The following is a 22,889-nucleotide window of genomic DNA, read 5'->3' as shown; positions in this document are numbered from 1 at the left end:
CCAGGATGGTGGTGACTCAATGAGAACCTGAACAAGAGGGGTAAGTTGTTAAAATTTGTGAAGGCGCTGGATTTGTACCGGGCACCCCCACTGGGTCCAACAAAACAAGTTTAAACACAGTAACTGAGCTCTGGTTGGTTGTAGGAGATCCTGGAACCCATTAACTAGTTAAGTTGTAAATAAACAACTGGTTAATCAAGCTTGGCAATTGAGTTCTCTACCTTCCTTTGTTTTCTGTAAATGTTCGATCATATTGTCATTCAATATACCTGCTTTGGTTCTGGGCGCTGCCTGTTATGTGAATCCTTTTGGGGTACTGGGATTGCCAGGCAAGCCTTCTATTGCTGAGCTACTCCCTAGCCCTTTTTAAGAATTATTTTGAGGGTCTCACTAAATTGTCCAGGCTAGCCACCATGCTCAGGTTTGCTTTGCTTTGTTGTCTCTCTCAACACTGCTAGAGGTGAGCCCTCTATTATGATGCCTGGAATAATTATGTGTGATCCTCAGACAATCCAAATGGGATCTGATACTGCTGTGTTTTTAGATAAGACAGCAGCATGTCCATTTGTGATACAAATAAAGTTAGAGGAAGTGGTAAACGACTTCTACCACCAGTCCAGTTTTTGCCTAGAAGAAATGAGCCAGAGCCATTTATTGAAATGACCGCCAGATACTAAAGGCTCCGATAAACTCATTTTTCCCTGCCCCACCTTGCTCTTTGCGTGAGCAACTGCAGTTTTAGGAAGCAGCACCCTTTGTATGCTTGGGCTGTCATTTAGCCTGTAACCCCAGTACTTGGAAGTCTGAGAAAGGAGAATTACAGGTCTGAGGCCACATCAGGAACTTAGCAAGACCTGCTTTCAAAATAAAAAGGGCTGGGGGTATAGCTAGGAGAAAGAACTCCCCTGGGTTCAATCCCCAGTACCCAACCACAAAAGATGAACAGCTAATATTTAGATGATACTGGGCAACACCTAAAATCAAAAGGACCCATGCTATACTGGCTTTAATTTCTTATGTCCTAGAATTTTGTTCCATTGAAATTAAAATAAAGCAGTCTAGCCTTAGCTAGAGATGGAGTGCCGCACAAAACACCAGTCTTGAAAGCAAGTGTGAAAATGAGCTTATTGTAATAAAACCACAGTGATTACAAGCCATTCTGTGTTTCCTGTGGAAGAATCCAAACACCAGGAAAGGCTGTGCTGATCATTTCCAGCCAGTGACTTCAGGAGGCCACTTATCTTCAGGGCCTTCACTTAATGTATCCAAGACACTCAAACAACTAGTCTACTCAAGTAAGCTTCCCAAGCAGCTTTTCTGTACATCTCAGCTGCTTCCAGGCGATTAGCAGCTGCCAGTATGCCCCGGCCTACAATGATGACATCAGAACCACGTGCGCCGACGACTTCTTGTGGACTGTTGTACTGTTGGCCGAGATGATCCCCTGTTGAAAAGAAGAGAAAAATCTATTTGACGTAATGCAAAAGTCAGAAAACCTATCACATGAATGTGCCTCCTTTAAATTAGTGTATAGTCAGTCTGAAGTAAAAATTCGCTCCTGCTTTCCATTTCCTTCCTACATAGCAAGTGGCTAACGTGGGGGTGATGCGCCTCACAGGATCAGCCAGAGACCTCCATGGTCAAAAGCCCAGAGCATATACAGCTTACCCATACCTAAACACTAGGCAAATCTCCTGTGCTGGCAACAAAGAAAAATACAACAAAACTTAGCCTCACAATTGAACATAGCAGTATTCCTCTAAGAATCACTGTACTGCACTATTGGCAAGCCCCTCTCCCCCAGGAATCTGACTGCCACCGTTTACGTGGCCCTTTCTACTGCAACCTCAGGGAGTGCTCAGATTATGTGCAAACTCTAACCCTAATACTCAGTGACTACTTTGTTCTTACTAAGTTATGCTGGTTTAAAAGAATTCTGTTAAATGGCTTATGATGCTTCAAATATCCCTAAAAGTTTAGGTCCTAAATGTACTACCTAGCCAAAATATTGGGGCGGGGGGCTTACAAATAACACCAGCAGCTGGCATAGAGTGCTCACTCTGTGCCAAGACACTGTGCTGAGTCTCTTAAACACCATTTCAATGCCTTTCCACTCCCCTAGGAGGCAGGTAATGGTGCTTATTATGATTTTACAAATCAAGGAAACAAGACTAAAAAGATCTATGGTTGCCAAACAAATGGGCTAAGAACCCGAAACTGACTCAAAGTGTTTAACACAAACATGGAGTTTAGGAAAATACCAAGAGTTGCTCAATACTAAAGCAACTATTCAGAGGCCTTAGGGCAAGTCATTCTGCTGAGGCCCACTCTGTAATATGTAAAACTGGAGATGTGAAACAGTATATAAAAACTCCACGAACCCCCCCCCCCACCTCCCTGTACTGGTTATTGAACCCAGGAGCATTCTATCTCTGAGTCACACCGCCAGCCCCCCACCCCCACTTTTGTTTTGCAGTACTGGGGATGGAACCCAGGGGCATTCCACCTCTGAGCTACCCCCCTGGCCCTATTTTTTATTCTTTATTTTTGAAACAGGGTCTCACTGAGTTGCAAAAGGCCTCACTAAGTAGCTGAGGCTGGCCTCAAACTGCAATCCTCCTGTTTCAGCCTCTGGAATACTGAGATTACAAGTGTGTGCAATCACACCACGCTCCTTATTTTTATTCTTTATTTCGAAACAAGGTCTCACCAAGTTCCAAGGGCCTAAGTAGCTGAGGCAGCCCGTGAACCTGCGATCCTCCTGTCTCAGCCTCCCAAGTACTAGGATTACAAGCATGTTGCACCACACCTGGCTCCTCCAGCCCTTTTTACTTTTTTATTTTGAAACCTATCTCACTAGGTTGCTGAGAGTCTTGCTACTTATTGAGGGTGGTCTTGAACTTGTGATCTTCCAGTCTAGTACTGGGATTAAAATGTGTGTCATCACACCCTGCTTCCACTTATCTTTTAATCTCCTGATTGAAATTCTCACCTTAGCTTTCTTCCTGATTAACCTTCTATAATATTTTGTTTAATTACAAATAAAAGGTAGCCCACACCTGTAATCCCAATACTTGGGAGGCTGACACAGGATCACAGGTTCAAGGCCAGCAAGTGGTAACTCAGCAAGACCATTTCACACTAACAAATAAAATAGGGCTGGGGAACAGAGTACTCATGACTATGGCAGACAGTTGCTGCAGACCACAGCTTCTTCGGCTGAACAGAGTATAGAAACAATTTACAAGAGCATCTGAAGAGAGAGCACATAGGTTGGAAATGACTATTATATTTCACTCAAATGCTGAAAAGATCTTACAAGACTGTCCAGAAGAGCCTGGAGCTACTAATGATGAGGAGCAAGTTGATGAAACGGAAGCAGTTGGGAAATCACTTTTGGGTAGATTAACTGTGTCTGTAGTTTATCCTGATGGAACCGAACAATATTTTCAGGAGTCCAAGAGACACAGCTTCTGCTCCAGAGTACATCAGAGACAGGATGAAACTAGTTAGTTCCAAAAGGCAGCAGCTGAGACATCCTGAAATGGTGACCAGAGACAGCTAAGAGCTGCCGGCTCCTCCAGCGCTGCAGTCCCTACCCCTGCACACGCCGGCACACTGCTCCATTAGCCATGTACATACGACACATCGCCCAGCAGAATGAGCCTCATTTCTTCCCAAGACACGTTTGCTCTCTCCACATGCTAACACCTCGCAATTACCAAGGATAATGATTTAATGTGCTTTGAGACCGTAGACTAGAGGTATCTTAAAAGAAGAAACTGTAAACATTGCACTGAAATGCAATGTTTCAAGCTTTACCTGACCTGTTAGTTTGTAGATGAACAACTGATAATAAGCTTTAAATGGGGGTAATAAAGAGTTTAGGAATTCTCTCTATAAAAAAAAAAAAATGGCTGCTCTCAGCCGGGTGTAGTGGCTCACACTCGTAATCCCCACGCTTGGGAGGCGGAGACAGGAGGATTGTGCAGGTTTGAAGCCAGCTGCGCTGGCTTACGAGACCCTGTTTCCAAATTTTAAAAAAAAGTATAAAAATAGGTCTGGGAGTGTAGCCCGGAGGTAGAAGGGTTTCCTGGAACCCCAGTACCACCAAAAAATGAAAAAATAAGAAAAAACAAAACAAAACAAAAAAAGTGACATCCTTAAAATTTAACTTTGAGCTGGGTGTGGTGGCGCACGCTTGTAATCCCCGCGCTTGGGAGGCAGAGACAGAAGGATAGCGCTGGTTCGGAGCCAGCCTCGCTGGCTTAAGAGACCCTGTTTCCACATAAAGTTAAAAAATAGGTCTGGGAGTGTAGGAACCCCAGTACCACCAAAAAAAAAAAAAAAAAAAAAAAATTAACTTTGTAATTTTCCAAAATTGATTATTTTTACTGTGTCAATATAAAGACAATCCTTCAGACTGTTGATATATCATATTCATTAAAAGACATTTTCTGCAGGGCGTGGTGGCACACGCTTGTAATCCCAGCACTTGGGAGGCGGAGAAAGGAGGATTGCACAGGTTTGAAGCCAGCCTCAGCTACTTAGGCTCTCAGTAACTTAGTGAGACCGTTTCCAAGTAAAGCCTAAAAAAAAGAGTATAGCCTGGAGGTAGAAAAGCCCCTGGGTTCCACCCTCAGTACCACACACACAAAAAGACATTTTCCTATTTGTATTGATAATGTATTAAAAGTTTTTTGTGCTTAATAAGAGGCTTCTTTAGCTGGGTATGGTGGCGCACACTGTAATCCCAGCACTTGGGAGGCCGAGAAAGGAGGATCACACAGGTTTGAAGCCAGCCTCAACTACTTAGTGAGGCTCTCAGCAACATAGTGAGACTCTGTTTCCAAATAAAGTATAAAACAGGTCAAAAAAAAAAAAAAAACCCAACAACAAACAAAAAAACAAACTTAATAAGAGGCTTCTTTAAACCTTATTTAATTTGGTAGTTCTATCCTATTTCCCAACATGAGTGCCTTATTAAAAAGGCTATTCTCTGGCCGGGCATGGTGGCACACACTTGTAATCTCCGTGCTTGGGAGGCAGAGACAGGAAGATCGCACCAGTCTGAAGCCAGCCGTGCTGGCTTAAGAGACCCTGTTTCCAAATAAAAATATAAAATAGGCCGGGAGTGGTGGCGCACACTTGTAATACCCACGCTTGGGAGGCAGAGACAGAGGACTGTGCAGGTTCGAAGCCAGCCGCATGCGCTGGCTTAGGAGACCCTGTTTCCAAATAAAAATGTAAAAATAGGTCTGGGAGTGTAGCCTGGAGATAGAAGGGCTGGTAGAAGGGCTTCCAGAAACCCAGTACCACCAAAAAAAAAAAAAAAAAAAAAAAAAAAAAGCTATACTTTGGACTGTGAAGATGGTTTAAAAAACTCTTTCCTCAAGGTTGTTGCAGGTATTTTAGCCAGGAAATTTGTATGTAAGCAGTGCATGTAATAAATAAACAAGTTTTATCATAAAAAAGTAGGGCTGGGAAGCTGGGTGTAGTGACACATGCTTGTAATCCCAGTACTTGGGAGGCAGAGACAGGAGGATCGCAGGTTTGCAACCAGCCTCAGCTACTTAGTGAGGCCCTCCAAACTGAGTGAGACCCTGTTTCAAAATATAGAATGCCCCTGGGGTTCAATCCCCAGTACTGAAAAAAGAAAAAAGAAAAGGGTGTAGCTCAGAAGTAGAACTACCCTGGGTTCAATGGTCAGTACTGTAAAAAGCAGTCTTTAAGATGGTTATATTAACTATATATAAAATAGCTCCTTCAAGATGAACATATATCTGCTAGTAATTTAGTAATTAAGGCTTTAAAAAGAAAACTGAGGTTTGCCAACCTTAACACTAATCTTTTCATCTGTCTATATAACCTATTATTCATTCCTTCAACATCTACAAAGCCAGGTGTGGTGGCGCATGCTTGTAACCCCAGCATTTGGGAGGCTGAGACAGGAGGATTGCACAGGTTCGAAGCCAGCCTCAGCTACTTAGTGAGGCCCTTTACAACTCAGTGAGACCCTGTTTCAAAATAAAGAATACAAAAAAATAGGGCTTGGGGTGTCGCTCAGAGGTAGAATGCCCCTGGGTTCTATCCCAAGTATCGCAAAAAAGAAAAAAGAAAAAAAAATCTGCATAGTGCTGGGGGAAATGCAGTCTCTAAAAAAAGAGCTCTCACGCCCAAGGAGCATCTGGTCTAGAAGAGTATTCCAGAAATACTCTTCATGTACAAAAATATACATAAGGATATTCCCATTTGTAAACAATATACATCTACAGGAAATATTTAATGTCCCAAATGTAACTAAAATAACACTATGCATGTAAAAAGAATGTAGTAACTCTAGATATGGAAACAGTGCTTATAGTATTACATGTAGGATACACCCTCCAAACTTCCCACATGCCACATGAGTCCAGCCAAAGGTCAACACGTTACAGCAGTTATATGGTTCTCTCTGGAGAGGAAAGCTGGGTCCGGGAAAGGATAGTGTGAAAGAAAGATGGAGATGAGTTAATGAGTACTATAAAATAAAAAAAATTTTTTTTTTTTTAATTTTGGTGGTACTGGGGTTCCTGGAAGCCCTTCTACCTCTGGGCTACACTCCCAGACCTATTTTATATTTTTATTTGGAAACAGGGTTTCTTAAGCCAGCAAGGCTGGCTTCGAACCCGCATGATCCTCCTGTCTCCGCCTCCCAAGCACGGGGATTACAAGCATGTGCCACCACACCCGGCTAATTTTTTTTTTTTTTTTTTTTGGTTCTGGGGATGGAACCCAGAGTCATCTGACCTCCAAGGTACACCCCCCTGCCCAATTTTTTATTCTTTATTTTGAAATAGGGTCTCATTGAGTTGCAGAGGGCCTCACTAAGTAGCTGAGGCTGTCCGCGAACCGCAATCCTCCGTTCTCAGCCTCCCAAATGCTGGGATTACAAGCGTGCACCACCACGCCTGGCTTAGAATCTATTTTTTTTTCTTTTTGGTGGTACTGGGGATGGAACCCTTTTTCTATGGTCTACACTCCCAGACCTATTCTATATACTTTTTAAATTTGGAAACAGGGTCTCTTAAGCCAGCAAGGCTGGCTTTGAACCTGCGCAATCTTTTTTTTTTTTTTTGGTGGTACTGGGGTTCCTGGAAGCCCTTCTACCTCCGGGCTACACTCCCAGACCTATTTTATATTCTGAAACAGGGTCTCTTAAGCCAGCGTGGCTGGCTTTGAACCTGCACGATCCTCCTGTCTCTGCCTCTCAAGTGCAGGGATTACAAGCGTGCGCCATGATGCCCGGCTTGCTCAATCTATTTTCAAAAGTATCTTTTGAGCCGGGTGTGGTGGCATGCCCAACTAAATGTGTATATTTTTATAATCTAGATTATTCCTTTATTGAATAGAAGACTAGCACTGCTTTTTAGCCATAGAACTGCATTTTTCAGACTGCTCAAAGTGTTACACGTTCAAGTTTGGGAAACATGACGACCACAGCTCTCCATGCTGGCGATTCACAACTGACAAGGGCCTATCAAAAGCTCTCCTAAGTCCTCTAACAAGCAAACATCTAATTATCATTAGTTCAGCGTTCTCCAAACTTCCTTGAGTGAAGAACACCTTCTTTTGGCAGCATACTCAGAATATCAGTTGAAAACCACTAACCAAATATGTCCGTTTTCTAGATTTTATCTTAAAACTATTCTGCAAGCTGTTTTACAAATATAGGACAGTCCACTGGGCCAAAGGGCTCAGTCGCCATTGTTTAGATTAAAAAGCTTCTTTAGTAATTGCAGTTTTATTTTGCCTGATATAGGTAAAGAAGTATTTTCGCAGCTGGGTGTGGTGGCGCATGCCTTTAACCTCAGTACTGAGGAGGCTGAGACAAAAGGATCGACAGTTCAAGACTAGCCTCAACAACTTAGAAAGACTGTTTTCAAATAAAAAATTTTTAAAAAGATCGGGGATATAACCTGGAAGTAGAGTGCCCCTGGGTTCAAGCCCTAGCATAAAAAGAAGAAAAAAAAAAGTATTTTTGGAAAAGTCATGACCAGTGATAGACTTACCTCCTGCTTCTAATTGAACTCCTGGAGTCAAATGAAGAAATTCTGGTTTCATGCTTACTCGAGAGCCAGAGATAAAACCAATCACAAATTCACAATGCTCCTCAGCCATTCTAACCTACATGGGATGTAAGAGGATATAAGAGAACAGCTAATCACAATATAATTACACAAAGTAGAGAAATCTGCAGTAACTAGTTAGAATATCTAGTTATCTTCACACTTCATATTATACATATATAAACTCAATCTATTTGAAACAGGTTGACTTACACATCATGATTATGAGACATATTTGCTTCCTTAATACCTTGAGGTGACCCTTTTCTCACCTCTTCCCCCATATATACTTTTTCAACTATACTTGAAAATATCAAAAAGCCTACACTGGCCAGGCATGGTGGTGTACACCTGTAATCTCAGCACTTGGGAGGCTGAGACAAGAGTGTCACAGGTTCGTGAGCAGCCTCAGCACTGTAGAAAGACTCTCAGCAAACTAGTGAGTCCTTGTTTCAAAACAAAAAATAAAAAGACCTGGGGTTATATCTCAGAGGTAGAATGTACTTGGGTTCAACCTCTAGTACCACCCCCCCAAAAATATTGTGTTCCATCTAAAATCAAGATGCTGCATAATTACTTTTGTTTTGTTTTGGGTGCTGGTGATTAAACTCAGGGCCTTTGTGCTTTACCACTGAACTACTCCCTAAACCTTCCACCCCTTAAGTATTTATCTGTAACAATGTGAAATGACCTACTTCCAAAAAGGATTTGAGGTTCTTACCATCATATAAAAAATTTACATTTTTAAGAGCTAAGGAACTCTCTCACTTCCGTTTTCCCTCTCCTTTTGCACCTGCTTAAATGTTTCCCTACTTCTACTCTGTTACCTCACACGCACAGCAGGTCTACCTGGCTTTTTTTTTTGGTTCTTCCCTTAAACGTGGTCCACTCTCACTACCAACAATCAGTGATGTCTTGTCCTTGAGACAGACCAGCACTCCCAGAATGCCAGTAATAGCACTGATTACTTTGCTACTTGGGAAATCAGACATTTCTGGTCCATTTATGGGTAGGTTTAAAACCTAAGTCTAAAGCCAGGAGTGGTGGCACATGCTTGTAATTTCAGCATTCAGGAGGCTGAGAAAGGAGGATCATGGTTCGTGGACAGTTTTAGCTACTTAGGCCCTTTGCAACTCATCTGTTTCAAAATAAAGAAAAAACAGGGCTGAAGGTGTAACTCCAGGGAGAATGCCCCTGGGTTTCATCCCTAGTACAGCAAAAACAAACAAACAAAAAACAACTAAGTCAAGGGCCATGTCTTTGAATTAAGAAAAAATAAAAATTTCCACGGCAATTTTATTTTATTTTATTTTTTGCGGGTCTGGGGATGGAACTCAGGGGCATTTGAACTCCGAGCTACACCCCCTGCCCTATTTTGTATTCTTTATTTCGAAACCGGGTCTCACTGAGTTGCAGAGGGCCTCACTAAGTAGCTGAGGCTGTCTGCGAACCACGATTCCATGGCAATTTTAAAAATTGATATTCCTAGTTGGGTGAGAATCCCAGGTCTGAGGCCAGCCTCAGGAACTTAGCAAGATCCTGTTTCAAAATTAAAAAAAGTGGAGCCGGGCGTGGTGGTGCACGCTTGTAATCCCCGCACTTGGGAGGCTGAGGCAGGAGGATCGTGCAGGTTCAAAGCCAGCCTCAGCTAATTAGTGAGGCTCTCAGCAACTTAGTGAGACCTTGTTTCCAAATAAAATATAAAATGGGTCTGGGAGTATAGCCCGAAGGTAGAAAGCCTCTGGGTTCCACCCCCCAGTTCCATACCCACCACCAAAAAAAAAAAAAAAAAAAAAAAAGTGATATTCCTTAACATATCTTTAAGGTGGTTTATCCACAATTCTAAGTAACTTTCTATGAAGGGAAACTGTTTCTTTGAAATATGAGGAATTCCAGAGCCTCCCACATGCTAGGCAAGAGTTCTATCAAAGGGCATTATATACCCAGCCCCAAAGGAACTTTTTAACTAGATAATTGTTCATTTTTATTCTATTTTGGCATGTAGGTGTCAGGACAGGATGGAGAAGGAATTAACATGTACGGTGTTATAAGTGTATTTTGGTACTGGAAATCAAACTTGGGCATCCTACCACCAAGATACACCTCAGACTTTTTTATTTTGAAACAAGGTCCAAGTTGCTGAGGCCTGCCTTAAACCTACAATCCTCCTTTTTCAGCCTCCCAAGTACTGAGATTATAGGGGTGTGCCACCATGCCTAGCTTGTAAAAACTTTTAATTCTGGAGAAAACACTGCAACTGGTAGACGTCTGTATTTTCCATACAATAGCACTCAGCATCAAAGGCTAAATAAGAGGAAGCTACTTCATGTAGGGTGCTGTTACGAAAACGTGTAACTGTGGGACCTGGGAGACTAAAGGACTGTACAGCTGGGAAGCTGTTTTCATCTTCACTTTTATATGCTGAGATGAAAGAGGACTGGCATCTTCTTAAAGGCAGTTACAGATGGGTATTATCTGATTGTGAGTCCTACTATTTCTCCTTGCAGTACTAGGGATTGAACCCAGGGGCATTCTACCTCCAAGCTATACCCACAGCCCTATTTTATATTCTTTATTTTGAAACAGTGTCTCACTAAGTTGCAGAGAACCTAAGTAGCTGAGGCTGTCCGTAAACCCAAATCCTCCAAATCCTCCCGTCTCAGCCTCCCAAGTGCAAGGATTTAAAGTGCACCATGCTCAGCTGAGTCCTAATGTTTTGTTGGAAGAGAAATCAAAGAAATCAAATCCTCTAAGCATGCACTCCAAGATATAAAATGCTACTAACTATCAAGGAATTCTATCCAACTAGTATTGACATACTGTCACAATAACAGCTCAATGTGGGGGGAGGGAAGGTTCTCACAGATTGCTGATGAAGGTATTTTCCTGCCCCATAGCACAGCTCTGGGCCTCTCCTCCCCGTTTCCCCATCACTCACCGCAGCTTCAGTGTAGCTTCCAGTGGCCAGGGAGCCCGCAGAGCTCATTTCAGCAATGAGTAGGCACCCCCGATGCAAAGGCAGGCCCACTTCTTTCAGGCCTTTCACAACTCCCGAGCCTGGTACCACGTGGGCATTTACAAGATCTGCCCAAGAAGCTATTTTAAAGACTCCACCTAAGGAGGGAAAAACTTATTTTGCTAAAAAAAAACTTTTATTCTTTTGCCCAACCAACCAGTGACAACATGAAATCATCTCCTACTAACTTGTTAGCACCAAGTACTTTTAAGAACTTCTATGGACTTGTGGATCCATCTGTAAAAAAATTAATCTGTCCAGCTGGAAGCTATGTCAAAGATCATAGTGAGAAAAATTTTTTTTTGCAAGTTCTGTTCTTGGTTAACTCAGGAACACCTCCAATAAAGCTCATGCAATTAGAAAGGAACTAGACTGAGGACAGGCATTTACTAAGGTCAAGGATAGTGACATAAAAATTTTTTTTCTTTTGAATACTGGGGATTAAACCCAAGGGTGTCTTACCTTCAAGCTAAACCCCAGCCCTTTTTATTTTGAAACAGGGTCTTGTGAAGTTGCTGAGGCTGGCTTTGAACCTGAGAACCCACTGTCGCGGTCTTCCATATACTAAGATTATAGCCATGTGCCACCATGCCTGGCTGAAATCTCTTTCTATTTTTTTTTTTTATTTTTTTGTAGTGCAGGGATTGAACTCGGGCAAGCTACCTGCAAGTTACACCTCTACCCCAATTTTTATTCTTTATCTTGAAACAGAGTCATATTAATTAGGGGAGGGCCTAAGTACCTCAGGCTGGCAGCAAATCTGCAATCCTGTCTCATAAACTTTATTTTTTTTGGTGGTACTGGGGGTGGAACCCAGAGGCTTCCCATCTCGGGGGTATCCTCCCAGACCTATTTTATATTTTATTTGGAAACAGGGTCTCACTTAGTTGCTGAGAGCCTAAGTAGCTGAGGCTGGCTTTGAACCTGTGCGATCCTCCTGTCTCAGCCTCCCAAGAATGGGGATTACAAGTGTGCACCACCATGCCGGGTTTATAAACTTTCTTAAAGATGACAAATTTTCACTCTGCAAGGATCTCTCTGCAACTTTACTATCTCTCTATGTTTCTAGATGTTCTTTAACTTTCCTTATTCTTTTTTCCCCCCAGTACCAGGGATGGAACCAAGGGGTATTCTACCTCCAAGCTACACCCCCAGCCCTATTTTTTTTTTTTTTTATTCTTTACTTTGAAACAGGGTCTCACTGAGTTGCAAAGGGCCTCACTAAGTAGTAGCTGAGGCTGTCTTTGAACTACAATCCTGCGGTCTCAGCTTCCCAATGCTGGGATTACAAGTGTGTGCCACCACACCCAGCTAGATAATCTAATCTCAACAGACAACTATATACTTTTCTTTTTTGGTGCTGGGGATTGAACCTAGGAGTATTCTATCTCTGAGCTATATCTTTTTATTTTGAAACAGGGTCTTACTAAATTGCTGAGAGGTTGGCCTCAAACCTGAGATCCTCCTGTCTTACCTTCCCATGTACTGGGGTTACAGGTGTGTGCCACCACACCGAGTTCTTATATACATTTTTAGAGTTGACAGTAAAAGCCAGGTAAGGTGGTACATGCCTGTAATTCCAGTATTTGGGAATCTGAGAAAGGATTTCAGGTTTAAGTGAGCAGTAAGTTAGTGAGATCCTGTTTCAAAATATATATATATAAAAAAAAAGCCAGGTGTGATGGTACATGCCTGTAATCCCAGTACTTAGAAGTCTGAGAAAGGAAGATTGCAGGTGGAAGCTAGCCTCAGCAATTTAGCCAGGCTCTCAGCAATTTAGGGAGACTTTGTTTCAAAATAAAAAAATAAATTAAGGCTAGGCTGGGGATGTAGTTCAGAGTAGAATGCCCCTGGGTTCAAACTCTACCACCAGACAAATACACACAAATATAAATAAAAATAGATGTATATGGCTGGGGTTATAGATCAGTGGTACAACATCCCTGGGTTTGATCCCGATCCTGATCCCAATCCCAATACCACCACCACCACCACCACCACCACCACCACCACCCACACACACACACACACAAAAAAAAAAAAAACTGATAGTAGAACCTCTGATATTTTAAAAAAACTACATGCAAACTTGAAGAAAGTTTATGTAACTATTATTTCAGTCAATAAGCTAAACTAATAAGCATAAGTTTTGTGATAATAGTAAGAAATCTTCGGCATGTAAAGATAGTCACAGATAATTCTAAAGGAATAGCTTAGAAATATGCATGCATTACTTTAAGAAAAATTAAGTTGCTTCAAAGATGCCTAAATGTTAAATAGGGTGACCAAAATGTTATAAGGTTAAGTGAAAAAAGCATTAAATACATACGATTACAATTTTGTAAAAAAGAGAAATGTACACGGAATTGGGTAGACCTAAGCATTTTTCCCAAACACATGCACTACTCCAAGTCCCCATTTAACATTAAAAAACAACAAAGATGTGTGTTGGCACATCTTTTTCAGCTGGAAAGAAGTCTTACCATTTTACTCAGCTTTTCCATTGTTTCTTATATCTATAATTTTCTGCAGGGTCAACATCTGTCATTTCTGCCTGAGCAGAATCTACATCTTTCTTTTGGTATCAGCAACCAACTTTCATTAGGAGAATTACCCCTGCAGGGTTCTCAGCTCAAGGTATTTAAAGTTAACCACCTCACATTTTCAGGAGCAAGCATATTCTCCAAGCCAGCAAATGAAGATAATCTATATCCTAGGTCAGAGTGTTGGTTTGGGGTAGGCCCGTCGTTTGCCTATCTGAGAAAGAAGTCACAGAGAAGAAAGCAGAGCTGAGAGGGAGAGAGCGATTTCGGGAAACATCACCTGAATTCCTGAATCCACCACACTTGACAGCTTGCTCTAGCTAGACTTTGAGCTATGTGAGCCAATATATTTCCCTTTTGCCTTCAGCCGGTTTAAACTGGATTTCTGATTCTTGCTGATTCCTTACCTTCATACTGCTTTTTTACTGTATTTCCTATATCTGCAAATTTCCGGTCTTCAAATATTAAGAACTCATGGCGTTCTGCCAGAGTGGTCAACTCCTTCATCACATCCGGAGTAAAATCATTCAAAATATCTACGTGAGTCTTGAGCATGCAGATGCTGGGTCCCAAGGCATCTGCTAGCTGCAATAGCTCTTTGGCCTCTGAAACATCAGCAGACAGACACAGATTGGTCTCCTTCTTTTGCATAAACCTGAGAAGCTTTGATGCAACCGGGTGGATATTGGGCAGCTCTGCCCGTGCACCAAAGCTGAGTTCTTTGGGTGCTTTTTTTAAAGAAGGGAGGGAGCCATTATGAGAAGCTGCCACAAAAACATTCTCCTGAATGAATCTCTTCACTCTCCCGACCATCTCGGCATCAATTTTCTTCTGCTGCTCAAGAATCTCCAGCATCTTGGACAAGGTGCACACTGAGTGAAGACGGATCCCATGTGCCTGCAACTTGTCCTTGCCTCCCTGCTCGCGGTCCAACAGCACAATGGCATCTGTGACCTTCAGGCCCTCCTTCTGAAGAACCTCAACAGTTTCCAGAACGCTCGAGCCACTGGTGACGACATCTTCAATGATCAGACAGGTTTCTCCTGGATTAATGGCTCCTTCTACAAGACGCCTGGTACCTAGAAAGGAAAAAAGTCTGTTGACTCCTATTAAAACAATTTATATTTCAGCCAATTCAAGATGTATTTCCCTCCCACCCCACCACCGTGGCACTAGGGATTGAATCCAGGTGCATTCTACCTCTGAGCCATATTCCCAGCTCTATTTTATTTTTTGAAACAGGGTCTTACTAAGTTGTGGAGGGCCTCAATAAGTTTCTGAGGCTGTCCTGAAACCTACCATCCTCCTGTTTCCGTCTCCCAAGTACAGGAACCACAGGTATGTACCACCATACCTGGCTTCAAAATGTATCTTTTTTTTTGGTACTGGGAGTTGAACCCAGGAGCATTCTACCTCTGAGCTACACTTTTGGCCCTATTTTATTTTTTTAATTTGGAAATAGGTCTTGCTAGGTTGATGAGTCTCACTACTTGCTGAGGTTATTCTCGACCTGCAATCCTATCTCAGCCTCCCGAGCACTGGGATTACAGGCATGCACCACTGCATCCAGCTAAGATATATCTTACAGCATAACTTTGCTATGTACTTACAAAGAGGCAGATGATCCAAGTCTTATTTTCGGACCTACTTTAGAGCTAATTTATTTCTGATGACTTCTCAATATGTCCTGTTTTGTTAAGAGTATGTTTCCCACAATTGCCAGTTAGAATATTTAGAGTAAAATGAGCAAATTATTTTGCAATGTAAACACTAGTTCATGTATTTTATGATCAATCTTCAAATTTGGGCAGGGTATGGTGGTACATGCCTGTAATCTCAGTATCTGAGAGGCTGAGATAAGAGGATCGCAGGTTTGAAGCCAGGTTCTGCAATTTGGGCTCTCAGGAATCTAGTGTGACCCTGTTTCCAAATAAGGAAAAAAAAAAAAAAATCATTTGTGTGTGTGTGTGTGGTACTGGGGGTGGAACCCAGGGTTTTTTTTTTTTTTTTTAAACCTCCGGGCTATACTTCCAGACCTATTTTATACTTTATTTGGAAACAGGGTCTCACAAAGTTGCTGAGAGCCTCACAAAGTAACTAAGGCTGGCTTCAAACCTGTGCAATCCTCCTGTCTTAGCCTCCCAAGTGCTGGGATTACAAGCGTGTGCCACCACGCCCAGCATATTTAGGGTTTTTTAAAGCAAGGTCACTTAGATCAAACAGTTGTGAAACACACAATCACCCGGTTTCAATTATTCATTTTCTCCATCAACAATTACCAAGTTCATCACTCAAGATCAGTGACATTTGATTTTTCATTTTTGTAGTACTGGAAATGGAACCCAGGAGCCTTCTACTTCCAGGCTACAGCCCCTGCCCCGGACATATTTTGTATTTTATTTGGAAACAGGGTCTAAGTTGCTAAAAGCCTCACAAAGCTGCTCAGGCTGGTTTTGAATCTGTGATCCTCTAGTCTCAGCCTCCCAAGATCACAAACATGCACCACCATACCCAACTAATATTTTAAAAAATATAAAATAAGAAAAATATTCTATAAACCTTTAGACTCATTACCATAACTTCATGAATTATATAATGCAATAGGACTATACTTTTCTACCCCCATGCTCAATACAAACTATTTTCAGATAACTTACAAAATGTAAATAATTCAGGCTATAGACTAAATCGGGATGGAACCCAGGGGCGTTCTACCTCCGAGCCACACCCCCAACCCTGTATTTTATTCTTTATTTTGAAACAGGGTCTCACTGAGTTGCAAAGGGCCTCACTAAGTAGGTGAGGCTGGCCGCAAATCATGATCCTTCTGTCTCAGTCTCCTGAATGCTGGGATTACAAGTGTGCGCCACCACGCCCAGCTTGGACTCTTTTTTTTTTTTTTTAATAGACTCACTTTTTTTTATTTCCCACTACTGATTTATCTTATTATGAAATGAACAAAGTGAGCATTTTGCCTACATCATCATCATCATCATTTTTGTGGTATTGGTGAGCCCAGAGGTACTCTACCACTGAACTACATCGCAGCCCTTTTAAATTTTGAGATAAGAGTCTTGCTAAGTTCCTTGCTCAAGCTGACCTCAAACAATCTCGCTGCTTTAGACTTCTGAGCTGCTGGGATTACCACACCTGGCCATTTCCCCTACTTTTTGAGCTTTCTCACAGGTATCATCTTTGATCTTTCCTTTTCTCTAAATTCCTTTCCACTACTTGAAGAACTGGCAGATTCAACTCAATTCTAGACTGTGAGTATTTATAGGCATGCTAACGATTTCATTCTTGAAACATTTTTAAAGACATACAAGGCTTGGTGATATAGCGCAGTGGTAGAGTATTTGTCTGGCACACATTAGGACCTAGGTTTGACCCCAGTACTACGAAAAAAAAAAAAAAAAAAAGGAAGAAACAAAAATAATACTTTTTCTGCTAGGTGTGATGGTGCAAACTTGTAATTTCAGCATTTGGGAGGCTGAGACAGGAGGATCGCAGTTCGTGGACAGCCTCAGCTACTTAGTGAGGCCCTTTGCAACTCAGTGAGACCCTGTTTCAAAATAAAGAATAAAACATTGCGCTGGGGATGTAGCTCGGAGTTAGAATGCACCCCTGGGTTCCATCCCCAGCACCATAAAAAAAAAAAAAAGATACTTTTTCTTATGGCCAGGGATTTAAATAGATAATATAAATCTAATATACCTTTATGCAGCAAAAATTCAATTAAATATTTTTCTTGCTTTATGACAATTTTAAAAAGTCTACAAAATAGTATAATGAACACCTACTTTAATTATAGAACCTCACCAGTTAACTCATGGTCAATCTTGTTTCATCTAATCATAGATTCCCAAATTAGGGGATACTGCCAGAAGGGGTGGAGAGGACACAGGCTAGAAAAATCCAGGAGAGTTGTAGTAGCCTTAGATGCAATTAGGGGGCACTGAGTAATTTTTATGAAAGGGGGACAGAAAGCTAGTAAATTAGATAATCTGTGATAATCTTATTCCCTCCTTCCCCAACTTTTGGAAGCAAACCCCAGACATCTTAATGATTTATTATAAAAGTTTTTGACTGGGTTTGATAATATAAACCCAGAAGAGTGCAAATTCAAGACTAGCCTAGGCAACTTTGTAGGAAGGCAGGCAGGCAGGCAGGCAGGGTATGTAGTTCAGTTGCAGAGCCCCACTGGGTTCGATTCCCAGTAAAACACATGTACACACATACTATAAAAGGTCTCTTAAAAAGCAGCATCAGGCCAGGAATGGTGGTGCACACTTGTAATCCCCGCGCTTGGGAGGCGGAGACAGGAGGATCGCGCAGGTTCGAAGCCAGCCGCGCGTGCTGGCTTAGGAGACCCTGTTTCCAAAATGAAAATGTAAAAATAGGTCTGGGAGTGTAGCCCGAAGGTAGAAGGGCTTCCAGGAACCCCAGTACCACCACCACCACCAAAAAAGAGACCCTGTTTCCAAATAAAAAAATATAAAATAGGTCTGGGTAGTGTAGCCCGGAGGTAGAAGGGCTTCCAGGAACCCCAGTACCACCAATAAAACAAAACAAACAAAAAAAAACCCAGCATCAGCTGGACGTGGTGGTGCATGCTTGTAATCCTAGCATTTGGGAGGCTGAGACAAGAGGATTGCAGTTTGTGGACAGCCTCAGCTACTTAGTGAGGCCCTTCGCAACTCAGTGAGACCCTGTTTCCAAAATAAAGCTGATTCCAGTATGAAGAAAACTTTGAATGTGGTAGGAATTGGGTAAGGGCTAAATGAGTGATGTGTGCCTCTACTATCCTGTGCTCCAGTAAGTTGTATAACTACAATGCACCAATAAAAATATTAAAAAAGAAAAAGAAAATTTTGAAGGGATTACACATTAACTTAAATGTTTATGCTGCCTTTACCATAATCCTTGGTTTCTTTCCTCCTAATAAGCATCGGAATTTGATTGGTTGAGCAGATAACTGTAGCCAGTGGCAAAGCTGTATAAGGTACTCCACACACAGTGTCAAAACTGATTCCCGCATTTTGGGCAGTTTGGAATAAAATATCTGCAACCTGTAAGAAAACACATAAGTTACATGTTATTATTTTATTTTTTCTTTTTGTGGTACTGGGGATAGAACCCAGGGACATTCTACCTCTGAGCTATACCTTAAGCCCTATTTTATTCTTTTATTTTGAAACAGGGTCTAAGTTGCAGAGGCTAGCTGTGAACCTGTGATCCTGTCTCTGCCTCCCAAGTACTGGGATTACAAGAATGTGCCACCACACCTGGCTTAACTATTATTTTAAATGGTATACAAATCATGTAACATAGCATAGCAACATAACATTCAAGACAGAAATAACTCAATGAAAATCTCAAGTCCATTGGAGGTAGAGAGGAAGAACAAATGCCTTTTCATTAAATGTTAGTATAAACTGGGCGTGGTGGCATACACCTATAATTCAGCAACAATTTAGACCCATTACTACAACCTTAAATCCTTCTACACAAACATAAACAACAACAACAAAAAATAATAAACCTATTTGGCAAGCCTGTGGGGAACAAGAGATATCACGATGTTAACCCCAAAGATTATGGATGGTTCAAGACTTCCCAGGTGTTCTTCCCAGTAATCCATTATGCTTTGAGTATCTATAGTTATTATTTGATAGTTATATTTCCTTCCTTCCTTTCTCTCTTTTTTGGTGGTACTGGGGTTCCTCGAAACCCTTATACCTCTGGGCTATACTCCCAGACCTATTTTATATTTTTTTTATTTGGAAACAGGATCTCTTAAGCCAGTGAGGGTGGCTTTGAACCTGTGCGATCCTCCTGTCTCTGCCTCCCAACCGTGGGTTTTACAAGCATGCGCCACCATGCCCAGCAAATAGTTATATTTCCTGAAAAAAGTCTAAGAATTATAGCCAAGTGTGATGGCACATACCTGTAATCCTAGCTACTTGGAAGTCTGAGGCAGGATTGCAAATTCTGTAGCCTGTGCACTTTAGCGAGACCCTGTCTCAAAATAAAATATAAAAAGGGCTAGGGAAGCCAGGCATGGTGGCGCATGCTTGTAATCCCAGCTTTTGGGAAGCTAAGACAGTAGGATGTAGTTTGAGGCCAGCTTCAGTAACTTAGTGAGGCCCTTTGCAACTCAGTGAGACTTTGTTCAAAAAAAAAAAAAAAAAAAAAAAGAATAAAAAAATAGGGCTGGTGGTGTAGCTCAAAGGTACAATGCCCTTGGGTTCCATCTCCAGTACTGCAATAATAATAATAATAATAATAATAATAATAATAATAAAATAAAAGGACTGAAGATATAGCTCAGTGGCAGAGTGCTACTAGGTTCAACCCTGATACAGAAAATAAGTTTCATAAATAAAGAACCTATTGAGTAAAATACATTTCAATCTTTTTTCACTAAGTCACATTTTAATATTAGAATGAATACTACTGCCCAATGCTATCTTATTAAAAAAAAACTTAGTGCTGGGTGTGGTGGCACACACTCGTAATCTCCACGCTTGGGAGGTGGAGACAGGAGGATTGAGCTGGTTCGAAGTCTGCCTCACTGGCTTAAGAGACCCTGTTTTCACATAAAAAAGTAAAAAATAGGTCTGGGAGTGTAGCCCGGAGGTAGAAGGGCTTCCAGGAATCCCAGTACCACCAAAAAACAAAAACAAACAAAAAGACTTAGTGTTGTTTCCTAATTAGAAGTCTTTGATATATATAATTACTTTTGTACGTCTAAGTAATTTTTAGGTTGCAAAGGATATAATTTCCAGTATTAAGAATATTAACATATCCTGGAACATATCACTAGTTCCAATAAATACACTTGGAATCAATGCTTTTAGTAATTTGATATAGTTAAAAAAAATGACTAGGGTGTAGCTCAGTGGTAGAGCACTTGGCTCGAATGCTCAAGGCTCTTGTTCCTATCACTGCAAAACTAAGAATGCTGTTAAAATTTTGTTTTTTCAAACTCACATTTTCATTCAGCTTTGCCCACAGAAGTTTATTCCAAAGCAATATACATTACTGCTTGAAAGCTTTTACTGATTTTACTGATCACTCTAACTCTCTATATGGATGTAAATGGAAATATAAGTTGTAAATTTAAAAAAATCTCATGATCATTAATCTCTAAGTGTTAGAAGTTCTGCATTAATTGTTAGCATAGTTAAAACATAATCTGCAGATTTCGATAGAAGCATAAACAAATGTATTTATTAAGATAAAAGGTAGCTAGCTCCCCTCCAACTAGTTTCTAGACATTAATGTACACTAAAACTGTGGTAAAATAATGCCTATTACTAGGAAATTAGATGCTAGCATGATTCTGTAGTTTTGGGGGAATGTAAATACTGACAACCCCTACTAACATAAATAAGCAGCTGTGAAAAGGAGTTTTATCATAGCCAGTTCTCTCAATGTCATGAACTTCTCCCCAATTAACTATCAAAAGTCACACATACATACCATGATCTAGCATCAAAAGGTAATTTTCGTCATTTATTAACTGATGACTTCTTAAAAACAATTTTTCACTAGAAAATCCTTGGTGATTCACTTTCTCTACACAAACCAATTTTTCACTAGAAAATTCTTAATTCACTTTTTCCACACTAATGAGATAGATTTTGGATCTTATCAACATTCTGGATGGTAAGAAGTTAACTGTTCAATCACTTCAAACTATTGCTTTTTTTACAACTACAAGTGGGTGCCCAACAAACATTATAAGTGTGGAAAAGTAACTTACAGAACTTATATATTGATATAACTTTTTGTGATAATGGAAATGTTCTTTATAATGTCTAATACAGTAGCCACTAGCCACATGACTATTTGAATTTAAAAATTTGTTATATTCAATATTTACATGTGGCTAGTAGCAACTCTTTGGACCACACATTTATATCCACACTCAAATTATGGTCTGCAGTTTCCGTTGGCAGCTTGTTACAAACGCAAAAAGACCCTAACTCAGAGCTACAAAGGACAATCCTGCATTTTAATAAAATTTCCAAGTGATTTATAATACACCCCAAAATTTGAGAAAAACTGTGCTGGATTAAATTAAATGTTAAAGGTCAAATTTACCCTTTTTTGGCACTGGGAATTGAATCCAGGGAAAATCTACCTTCGAATTACCTCCCCTTTAATGTTTTTCTTATTATTATTAATTTTGGTGGTACTCGGGGTGGAACCCAGAGGCTTCCTACCTCCGGGCTATACTCCCATAACCTATTTTTATACTTTATTTGGAAACAGGGTCTCACTAAGTTGCTGAGAGCCTCACTAATTAGCTGAGGCTGGCTTTGAACCTGCACGATCCTCCTGTCTCAGCCTCCCAAACGCGCGCCACCACGCCCGGCTTATATTTTTCTTATTTTGAAACAGAATCTCGCTAGGTTGTTGAGACTCTCACTATGTTGTTGAAGTTGTCCTCAAACCTTCGATCCTCCTCTCAGCCTCCCAAGGTCTGGGATTACAGGTGTGCGCCACCAGGCCCGTCTCCAAATAAACCTGATGCTACCGTCTGGTCTTAATTCTTGCTCCTGACCACACAATACAAACATCGGATCCGCTTTCCTAAGTAAAGCCCTTCCAGCTGTCTGGTCGCCCACCAACCCTTCCCTCCCCAAGTCTAACTTCCTGAGGGCTAGCGGCACAGCACCCGGGCACCGGCCGCCTGCGCAGCCCACGCGAGGCTCCATGATCCCGCAGCGCACGTGTCCAGGTCACTGGGTCAGGCACAGCTTCCAGTCTAAGGTCCCCAAGAGCCCAACCCCTGGTCTCTGCGCCCCTCAAGCCCACTCCCCCGGCCGACAGTAGGGCGGGCTTGCCAGCTCGGCCCTTCTGCTCCCACCCACAGCCCAACTCCGGTCGCCTTTCCCGCCGCCATCCAGGGCCGTCCTTCCCCTCGGGCTGGCACCTGACTCAGGAGGCGAGGCCGAGACACGATGCCCCGCAGATCTATGTAGACCGGGGAGGAGAGCCCGCTCTTCAGCACGAAGTCCCCAAACTTGAAAGCCTGCACATCGTACAGCCCGGTCACCAGCGGCCCCAGTGCGGCGCCGGCGGCCGCCATCTTCGCGCGCTCTCGGTGGGCTCCGAAGGCGAGGCGCGCGGGCGACGCCGTGACGTCACCGAGATACCACGCCCAGCGTCGCCCGAGGCCACGCCTCTTCCGCCGCGCGCGCGCGCGAGCGG

General features: G+C 41.8%; 1 protein-coding gene across 1 annotated transcript; it reads right to left on the bottom strand.

The window, feature by feature from the left end:
- Positions 1-1,274: 1,274 nt before the first annotated feature.
- On the bottom strand, positions 1,275-22,767 carry UMPS (uridine monophosphate synthetase; the record flags this gene model as incomplete). Its single annotated transcript, XM_080695688.1, has 6 exons — positions 1,275-1,444; positions 8,052-8,166; positions 11,047-11,222; positions 14,075-14,746; positions 18,583-18,736; positions 22,612-22,767. 6 exons carry the CDS (start codon positions 22,765-22,767, stop codon positions 1,275-1,277), a joined length of 1,443 nt encoding a protein of 480 aa, XP_080551814.1.
- Between the last annotated feature and the right edge of the window lie 122 nt (positions 22,768-22,889).

Source organism: Muscardinus avellanarius (genome assembly GCF_963383645.1).
Source record: "Muscardinus avellanarius genome assembly, chromosome: 5".
NCBI classification, from domain to species: domain Eukaryota; kingdom Metazoa; phylum Chordata; class Mammalia; order Rodentia; family Gliridae; genus Muscardinus; species Muscardinus avellanarius.
The sequence above is the reverse complement of the archived record's forward strand: the minus strand, read 5'-3'. Positions and strand labels throughout refer to the sequence as shown.